Raw genomic sequence first — 10,879 nt, forward strand, 5'->3', positions numbered from 1 at the left:
TTAATATGAGAATATAATAAAGATCATTTAAGTAATTTAAGTAATAAAATTGTAAATTAAAGTTTAGTGACTAAATTGTAAAATTTCAATCGTTGTTGAGTTTTAATTTAAAATAGGCTTGGGGACCTATATAGCAATTCAATTGGTTCGCATGAACTTTCACATGTTTTCGTTTTCCATGTTCTATATACATACAAAGTATAGCAAATTCATTCATATTTCATTTCAATTATCATAAACCCATTCATGCTATAACACCCCTAAGCTCGTCGGAATAGCATAGTGTGTATCAAACAGCCAAATAAAACCCGTTACTGATAGATTCAGATCCTTTGGCTTAATTTAAATCTTTAAAAAAATACATTTGTAAGGGTTCCCTTTTTTTTAAAAACCACTATTCTTTACTCATTTAGTAACACATCTTTAAGGAAAGTAATAGGAATTAATAAAGACAATCTGTTAATCATGCATACTTAAAAGAAAAGACAAGTTTGTAAACTACAACTCAAGGGAGTTTGGCGTACACATGTATAATAAGAGGCAATTCCACTTTTAAGACAATACAATATAACTTTGGGGTAAAAACAAAAGTTAGGTACAAAACATATATATACGCCATCCGCCAAATAGCCATGCATGATTCAAAATAGACAAGTGGCTCACTTGTAAACGTAGCTCTAGCATAGTCCCCTTCTATTGATCTTCTTTTACTAATCAATCGCCTGAGAAAGAAAAGTAACAGAGTAAGTTCAAGTCAACTTAGTGAGTTCCAAATAGACACAGAACAATTATCAGGTTATTGATAATCAACCCAAAGATAAAGATATTTTCAAAACTCAATCTTACAGACATATTACACCAAGTTGCCAGTACAGTTTTCTAGCGACAACACTTCGCCATTATAACGCACAAAATATCCCTGGCGGATACATACCGCCAACTTATACATATTTCCCCCAATCATATATGTTTACCTCTAACCTAACCTTGTGCCAGCCTTGGACCCATATTTCAGAAATTAGAATCACATGTCAATCATAATCATATTTATATTCATATTCTTTGTTAAATTGAACATGTGTTCTCTTGCAAAGTCGGGCCGTGATCTGCCAATCCAGTATGCAATAAAGTTTTCCTACAAGGGGCATCACAAATACTACTTATTTCCACATTCTCACATGTCACAAATAGTCTGGTATTGGACTTGCACAGAAGGTGGGTAATTTTACCTCGACCATGGCCATGCTCACACATACAATAATGGTTTATTACTTACACATCAATTCACAACCCATCGACCCATCTTCAATAAAGACAATTTACCTTACACAAACCATAGATCATAGAATTTTCATAAGTCAAAGGAAGTAAGAAGGAACACACCATAAACTTCAGAAAAAATCTACTTTACTGTTCATTTGCCTCGATTGCTCAGACCTTTACTAGCTTCTTGATCTAAATAAGAAACAATCATAAATATCAGACCATTTATCTATTAAAAATTTATCATTCATACGCTAATGAAAAGATGTAAATCCCCTCGTCATCAACTTAGAGGTTTCCCAAAAAATTATCAGTCAGTTGGTACTAAGCAATGGCATTTTGACATGAATTTGGAAACCTTCCTCGTCTCCTCTACCGAAGATAACTTAAAAATTCTTAAAGACATAGGGAAGAACAGAGAGAGAAAACAAAGGTAAAACATGCTGACTATAGGCATCCTTTTATAGTATAGATAGCGAAAAATAAGCTTAGTAGGAAAGTTAGAAATCTCACCATCATCCTTGAAATTAGAAACTAAACTTGCCTAACAAATTTTGAAGTATAATCTTTTACCAAGCACAACTACTACCACTAATCAGAGTGGTAAAACATTGCTTGTACACTTAGGTAACCAACTAAACAATTCATTCGGTTACCTAAACATATCAAGCTATCAGTTACATTATTTTAATTCAATTCCAACTAGGCCCCAACTCAACTCTAATGATACTTACCGAGCTATCATTTCCACATAAAACAATTCTATTGCTCCACTAACTAACCAGTTTGCCCAGAACATTTGGGGTCGGTGGATTGTCTCATAAAAGAGTATACCAAACCAAACAGTTTACCAAACCTTAGAGTTCGCCAAATGGCGAATTCCAGCAAGGCATCTCCCAAAAGGGCATACTGTCAAATTCACGCAATACGCCATCCAAACACTTAATAGATAATTCACCCTTTTTCTACCCTGGCTTATGCAATTATAAACCAACAACATATCGATATGATTTATGCCAGACGGGCTGACACAACTCTCCCCTCACTTAGAAAATTTTATCCTCGAAATTATTACCTGTGAATAGTTGAGGATACTGCTCTCTCATCAAACTCTCTCTCCTAGGTGGCTTCCTCGTATTATGGTTCTCCCACAATACTTTTACCAGTGGAATTCTTTTATTTTTCCATTCTTTCACTTCTCCTGTTAAAATGTGAACAGGCTCTTCTTCATAATATAAGTTGGGTTCCACATCAAAAGTTTCTACTTGCACCAAATGGTCTAGATTCGATCTATATCTCCTTAGCATGGATACGTGGAACACATTATGAATCTTCGACAGTTCTGGCGGCAGTGCCAATCTATACGCCACTAGACCTACTCAATCCAATACTTTGTATGGTCTTATAAAATGTGGACTTAACTTCCTTTTTTAACCAAATCTTATAACCTTATTCTAGGGATAAACCTTCAAAAATACCTTGCCTCCTACTTCAAACAAAATTTCTTTCATTTTTCTATCAGCATAAGCCTTCTAATGATCTTGAGCAGCTTTTAAATGGGTTCAAATAATTGAAACTTTCTCTTCTGTTTCTCGTACTAAGTCAGGTTCAATTATCTTTCTCTCATTGAGTTCCAACCAATAGGTGGGTGATCTGTACCTTCTTTCATATAGTGATTCAAAAGGTGACATTCCCACGCTGGCATGATAACTATTGTTGTAAGCGAACTCCGCCAATAAAAGATATTTTTCCCAGTTTATTCAAAAATTTGTTACAGAACTTCTAAAAGTTTCTTCGAGAACTTGAATTACTCTTTTTGATTGCCAATCTGTCTGGGGATGAAAGGCAGTACTGAACCATAACTTGGTTCCCAAAACCTTGACGTGAACTTTGGATTCAGTCTAACACTATGGACCTTGGTATACCGTGGAGACACAAAATCTCAAATGGAGCGAGCAGAAAACTCCGACAATGAAAGAACATTTCCCAGTTTAGTCCAAAATCTATTACACAACTTCTGAAAATGTCTTTGAGAACTTGAATTACTCTTTCTAATTGCTCATTTTTTGGGGATGGAAGGTTGTACTGAATCGTAACTTAGTTCCTAAGGATTCTTAAAGCTGTTTACAAAACCTCGACGTGAACCTTTGATTCGGTCTAACACTATTGATGTTGGTATACCGTGGAGGCGCACAATCTTAGATATGTAGTGTTCGACCAATTTTTCCAGTGAATAGTTTGTGCATATAGGCAAGAAATAAGCTGATTTAGTAAGTCGATTTATCATCACCCATACTGCGTTTTTTTTTGTAGGATTGAGAGGAATCTTGAAATGAAATCCATGGTAATCTTGTCCCACTTCCATTCAGAAATATCTAAAGGATACAAATTTTCTGAGGGAACTTGATGTTCCGCCTTCACTTGCTGGCATGTCAAATAGCTCGAGACATACTTTGATATCTTCTTCTTCATTCTAGGCCATCAATAAAAGCTTATTAAATCATAGTACATCTTAACGCTTCCTGGATGGAATGAGAAGGGTCCTTGATGAGCCTTCTTTAACAATGTTTGTCTCAAGTCATTTCCTACTAGCATATACATCTTACCCATAAATCGAAGTTTGCCATCCTTTTTCAAGGTAAGTCTCGTAGTATCGTCTGATGCTAACTGCTTCTTGTACTCATCATACTCTGCATCTTTTAATTATTCTTCTAGAATTTGAGAAAGAAAAATAGGTCAGGCAGTCAATTCTACAAGCAGCAATCCATCATCTGCCATGTGAACAGTCGCTCGAAGAGATGCCAAAGCTGCCACAATCTTCCTGCATAAAGCATCCACCACTATGTTAGCCTTTCTAGGGTGGTACTAAATTTCTAGGTCGTAGTCTTTTAATAGCTCCATCCAACATCGTTGATGTAGATTCAAATCTTTTTGTGTCATCAAGTACTTCAAGCTCTTGTGGTTCGAAAACACGTGACACTTCTCCCTATAGAGATAATGTCTCTAGATATTTGGTGCTAGCACTACAATTGCTAGTTCCAAGTGTTGGATAATTCTTCTTGTGCGACTTGAACTAGTGAGATGCATACGCCACAACCTTCCCTCTTTGCATGAGCACACATCCCAGTCCATTTAGGGATACGTCAGTGAACACAGTATACTCCACGCCAGCCTTCGACTGAGCCAAGATAGAGGCCACTATTAAAATTGTTTTCAGCTTGTCAAAGCTCTCCTAACACGCCTCAGTCCACTCGAATTTTTCTTTCTTCTTTAATAGTCGTGTGAGAGGTGTTGCCAACATGGTGAACCCTTTTATAAATTACCTACAGCAACCTGTCAATCCCAAAAAACTATGTTCATCAGTGACATTTCTTGGTGAACTCCAATCGAGCACCGCTTTAATCTTATTAAGGTCTACCTATATGCCTTATGCAGAAATAACGTGACCCAAGAAATGAACTTCTCCCAGCTAAAATTCGCTCTTACAAAATTTGGCTAATAACTTGTTTTCTCGGAAAGTCCTTAGCACAACCTTCAGGTGTTCTTCATGCTCTACTATGCTTTTAGAGTAGACCAAAATATAATCGATAAAGATGACTACAAAATAGTACAAGTAGGGCTGGAAAACTCTATTCATCAGATCCATAAAAACTGTTTGGCGCATTTATTAATCCAAACGACATCACAAGGAACTCATAAGGTCCATATCGTGAACGAAATGCAATTTTCAAAATATTATCACCCTTAATTTTTACTTGGTAGTAACCAAATCGCAAGTCGATTATGTAGAAAGTTGTAGCTCCATTTAGTTGATCAAACAAATCTTCTATCCGAGGTAGCAAATATTTATTCTTAATGATCACTTTGCTTAGTTGATAGTAATTGATGCATAAGAAAAAAGTCCCATCCTTCTTTTCCACGAATAGGATTGGTGCACCCCAAGGTGAACACTTCGTCGAATAAATCCTTTATCCAAAAAGATCTTGTAGCTACTTCTTCAACTTATTTAACTCCAATGGCGCCATCCGGTACGGAGCACAAGATATGGGTGTAGTATTAGGTGCTACTTCAACCGAAAACTCTACCTCTCGGTCTAGTTGCATGCCTGAGAGTTCTTTTGGAAACACATCAGAGAACTCCTTCATGATCATTACTTGGCTGATGTCCTTCCTCGCCTCAGACGAATCCATAATATACGCTAGGTAGGCGTCTGTGCCCTTAAGTATTAGCTTCCTAGCAAATACTACCAAAAATTTGCTACCTGCCATATTGGTCTGCACATTAGGCAGTAACACTTCTTTACCTTCTATAGTTAATAATCGTACACCTCCGGCTCGAAAATCTACCATGACATTATGTCTGGTTAACCAGTCCAGCCCAAGGATAGCATCGAACTCATGAAAAAAGTTGTGTTCACCAAAAGTCATCAGGCAGTTTCTAATTACTCTATGGACCACAATACTTTGACCAATGGGATTTGTCACCAACACATTTGCCTCAGAAGAGACCACTTCTAGACTCTTACCTTTCACTATCTTTGTACAGATGTCCGAATGGGTTAACCCAGGGTCTATTAATGCATGAATACGATGTCCTAAAAAAAATTTACCCATGATAACCTTTGGTAACTTTGCATTTTCTTTAGCCTTCATTACATAGGCTCTGGCAGACACCCTCGAGTTAGGTTTGGTGTAGTTCTTCTTTGAAGCTCCTTGTATTGATCTCGATTTTGCAACTATTCTAGATCTTTCCTCCTACTGAGTACTTTGAGCCCCACATACAGATTGTTCCGAGATGGTATTAGCTTTCGAGGGGTAGTCTCTAATCTGATGATCCAATGATCCATAAGCATATAGCCTCCCTGTTGTTTCCAACATTGACCCTGATGATTCCTCTTACAATGTTCACATATAGGGTCCTTTATTATCTTGGACCCTCTTGTGCTTAATACTAAGGTGGCTTGTCGTGCACCTCATTCTCATCGAAAACTCGAGGGCTGAAAATCTCTCCTTGGTGTAGAGAAGCTTTTGTATTTCGATTTCTTAAACTTTGTCTCATGGTGATTTAGGCGATAAGTATTTGCCTAGACTCACACTTAGTGGTGTTTTCCCCTCACAGTCTTGAGACACATAAGGAACTACAATATGTAATAGTCTTTATTAATTTTTCCCATATGATGCCATAACCCACCAGTTATGATCTTACACGATATGGTCTTATTTCCATATGATGACATAAACCACTAGTTATGGTCTTACACGATTTGGTTTTCTTTCCATATGGTATCATAATCCACCAGTTACGATCTTACATGATATGGTCTTCTTTAGTGCCATGGACTTTCGTTTAAGAGATTTTTGTTTTTAGTCCTGGTAGACCCTTTCGACGACTCTAGAGACAGATATAGACTCATCATGCATCGACTCACTTATGATAGACATTCTTATGCTTACTAGATACACATGTATTTCCTATCAGACTCGTTATTACTTTTAGACATAAACACACTATAGTCATTCAGATACTGTAACACCCCGAACCCGAGACCGTCACCGGAGTCGAACACGAGGTGTTAATAGACTTTAAACCACTTATAAAAAATTTTCCCAGACACTGCCAATCTGCATACTAGTCGCTTTAAAAAATCATATCTTGAGTTCAGAAACTCAGAATCTATTTCCGTAAATTTTCCCTGAAACTAGACTCATATGCCCATCTATATATTTTTTTCCAGAATTTTGGTTGGGCCAATTAGTACAGTTTATTAGTCAAAGTCTCCCATGTTACAGGGATCGACTACACTGACCTTTGCGCATTACGACTTGGATATCTCCCTGTACAGGGCTTAAATACTGATGTCGTTTGTTTCTATAGAAACTAGACTCAAATAGGAATCTATACATATATGGAATGACTCCTAATTATCTCTGGTTAATTTATAATGAATTTCCAAAGTCGAAACAGGGAATCCAGAAACCGTTCTGGCCCTGTCTTACGAGAACCTGAATATCTCTTAACATACTGTCCATATGATCGTTTCGTTACTTTCCTATGAAAATAGATTCATCAAGGTTCGTTTACATAATTTATTCACTATTTAATTCCCTTCCTACTATTTTTAGTGATTTTCCAAATATACATCACTGCTGCTGTCAGCATCTGCCTTTAAGGTAGACTTTACCTATTTCATAGTTTCCATGATTCAACTAGCCCTTTTAGCATAAATAGCACAAATTATGATAGTGATTAACCATTCCCATGGCCAATCCTTGTTAAGCATATCCACACCTCTCAATAACCATATCCATACCAAATGATTATAACATTATACTCAAACATATATAAGCCATTTTCGCATGGCTATCCAAAATTATACAAGTCCAAAGGGTCCATGACCCCCAACAAAAAGGGTAGTCCTATACATGCCATTTCGAAGTTCAACCAAAATTGTACCAAAAGGGGGGGCTTTGATAGTGTGGGCGACTTCGACTTCAAAATCCCAAGTCCGATAGCTGGAGAACCAAAATCTATAAAACAGAGAATCAAGGAGACGGAGTAAGCAATTTATGCTTAGTAAGTTTTGAGCAAGGGATTCCAGCACAACAAAAGTATAGCATTCATGTAGCTAAACGGATAATTTCATATGCACAATTTTTCAATATCATACTTACTTCACATTACCAACCCTTTTATTCATACACAAAGATCAACTTAGCCAAAGGCCGGTAGCTCATTTATCAACTGAGCGAATACTTATTTGTAAGGGCTCAACTAATTCAAAGCACATACGAAACATACCTCAATGTTGGGATGTTTCAAGCGTATTAACTGAAATTTTTACAGCAAGATCATTCATTCCCAAATCACGTACCTTCGGAATTTAACCGGATATAGCTACTCGTTCAAATGCCTTCGGGACATAGCCCGGTTATAGTAACTCGCAAAATGCCTTCGGGACTTAACCCGGATTTAATAACTCGCACAAATGCCTTCGAGCTTAGCCCGGAATTAGTATCTCGCACAAATACCTTCGGATCTTAGTCCGGATATGGTCACTTAGCACAAAGCCTTCGGGACTTAGCCCGGACATCATTCAAATAACCATGCACATTTAACAATAAATCATGGCACATTCGTATTTCGTTTTCGTTAGCAAAACTCAAACACAAGACACTTATCATTCTTGCAATTTCGGCTCAATAGCCACACAAAGAGCACGATTTTGATTTGCTTAAAACATGATCTAATCAAATCATAATTTAAGCTCTTTTACTCAAGAACTTACCTCGGATGTTGTCGAACGATTCCGATGGCTACTCGACCAAGTCTCATTTTGCTAGCTTATGGCCGAATATGACAAGGAGTTTGATAGGTCATATGGCCACCCTTTTAGCTCAAATACACAATGGTCATACGCATTTTTAATCACATCAAGCAATTTAATACAATTCATTCGAACATCAAAAGAGAAGCTCAAGGTATTTAGCCCATATATACATTAGACATTAGAGTCACATGTGTACGAAATCACGAATCGAATTCAACATACTAGCTAATATTTCCCCTTAGCCGAATTTTCTAAGTCAAGCTAAAGCCATCAATAGGCTACCTATGGCCGAACATACACATAGCTTATGTACTTATTCATGTGGCCGAACATACATGTCTATGTTGGGGTCGATTGCAACACTTAATACATTCTACAAGTATGGTTACTTGTATTGACTAAACACCATTTTGTTTCAAGTTCAAAACTTGGCTAATACACACATATATACACTAGTAAAGCATCCTCTCCCTTTCCATCAATTTAACACATGCATTACTCATTAATATACAAAAATTATATTCGGCCTTAGCACACAACTTGCTAGCTGATTCTTCTCCATCTAGCAACCAATGCACATATGTGCTCACTCAAAAATGCTAAAAAGAAGATTCAAGAATCATCAATCCACCATCACATGCATCATTAACAAGCTTCATATTTAGCATGCAATGGCATTAACACAAAATCCACCTAGGCCGAATATCATCCCCATGACATAGCAAAGATTTGAACCATGGGCTAATTAGAACTCAAGCTAGCAACTAAAAACATGCATGAATCTCATGGCACAACCTCAAACATACCTTGATCTAGATACAAGTATGGCCAAACCTCCTCCTAATCCTCTTCCAAACCAAACATGAAGCAAGAACTCCTTCCTCCTTCCTTAGAATTTTCGGCCAAAAGAAGATGAAAAAGGATGAACAAAATTTTTCTTTTCTTTTCTTTAACTCACGGCAATGGGGGGGGGAAACAACCACACACTTTTTTTTTGTTTCCATTTCTTTATTACCCATACTCCTTATTTTATTTTCCTAACATACCTCACTAACATAACATGTTTGTGACATGTTTCCACTCATAGCATGGCCGGCCACTATGCCTTAATTTGGGTAAATTGACATGCAAACCCATCATTTTCACAATATGCATTAATAGGCCACTTTGCATTTGCCTAGCACATTTCAAAATTTTCTCACATAAGTCCTATTTGATAAAATTCACTTACAATCAACAAAATTCAAACACGAAATTTTCACACATGCACATGTACATATAATGAGCATCAATTATGACGGTTAATTATTTTTATGACTCGGTTTAGTGGTCCCGAAACCACTTCTCGACTAGGGTCAATTTTGGGCTATCACAGATACATAAGTCTTACATTTCTTATCAGATTCATCACATCATACTTTACTAGTTTCAATCTCATGCTTTGGTCACTTAGCTTAGAAGTTACTAGATAAGCATAATACATATGAAAGAGTCAATCTAGGGACTCACCTAGAAAATTCATACCGCAACCTAAACACCAGATCTTCACATCTGACATGCAATTAACAACACCCACTGCTCACAAAACATAAAAACATCATCAAAACCCATTCACATACATTTTTACCATCTTCACAAGCATAGACAAAACCCATACAAAACCCATTTCCTTTAATCTTACAATTCAATCATAATTAACAGACTTTCTCTTACAGAATTCCACATGCCTAACTATAATACTTACCCAGGATATGAAATAATCCTCTACTTAAGTTCATATTTTTAGTTCTATCTTAACAATATAAAAATTTAGTCAACTTCCAATGAAAACCACAATAGCATTTTCAACAGAAGAAGAATGAAGGAAGAAGAAAATCCCATGTTCTTAAGTTCATAAACAAATATATATACAAGAATTATGCCCTCAAGGTATAACAAAGCATGTGTCACATTCCTACAGGATTACCTTTATTAATGGTCTACAGTTGTAAATGAAAATCCAATATAAAAATTATATCCCTCGCCGTACGCCGCACCTGCAAATAGAGCCAAACAACGCAGCAGAAAAGGAAAAAAATGTATTTTTGATGTTCTTTTCATTTTTCTCGGCCTATAAAACAAAAGGCGAGACCTTTGTAAATTTTTTACGGACACCCACAATATCAATTCAAATATACAAAAAATTTCAAAAAAAAACAGAAAGATAGCATACTTTTGAGGTGATTTCTGATTCCGACTTCCCTTTTCCTCTTCATTATTATTTTACTTTTTTTCTTTGGATTTGTTTTC

At 36.6% G+C, this 10,879-nt stretch overlaps 1 protein-coding gene across 1 annotated transcript; it reads right to left on the reverse strand.

The window, feature by feature from the left end:
- Positions 1 to 5,252: 5,252 nt before the first annotated feature.
- Positions 5,253 to 6,140, reverse strand: LOC107956175 (uncharacterized). The gene is made up of 2 exons (XM_016891906.1): positions 6,029 to 6,140; positions 5,253 to 5,857 (listed from the first exon to the last, which is right to left on the reverse strand). The coding sequence occupies exons 1-2, from the start codon at positions 6,138 to 6,140 to the stop codon at positions 5,253 to 5,255; spliced, it is 717 nt and encodes a 238-aa protein (XP_016747395.1).
- Positions 6,141 to 10,879: the final 4,739 nt, after the last annotated feature.

Source organism: Gossypium hirsutum, chromosome D07 (assembly GCF_007990345.1).
Source record: "Gossypium hirsutum isolate 1008001.06 chromosome D07, Gossypium_hirsutum_v2.1, whole genome shotgun sequence".
NCBI classification, from domain to species: domain Eukaryota; kingdom Viridiplantae; phylum Streptophyta; class Magnoliopsida; order Malvales; family Malvaceae; genus Gossypium; species Gossypium hirsutum.

What these genes read in the sequence shown, in the direction of transcription:
- LOC107956175 (XM_016891906.1), bottom strand. Translation starts at nt 6,140, where the DNA reads ATGTTGGAAACAACAGGGAGGCTATATGCTTATGGATCATTGGATCAT. An exon ending in ATCTGTATGTGGGGCTCAAA is followed by an intron (nt 5,858 to 6,028) that starts GTACTCAGTAGG and finishes AATTTTTTTTAG; the next exon opens with GACATCGTATTCATGCATTA.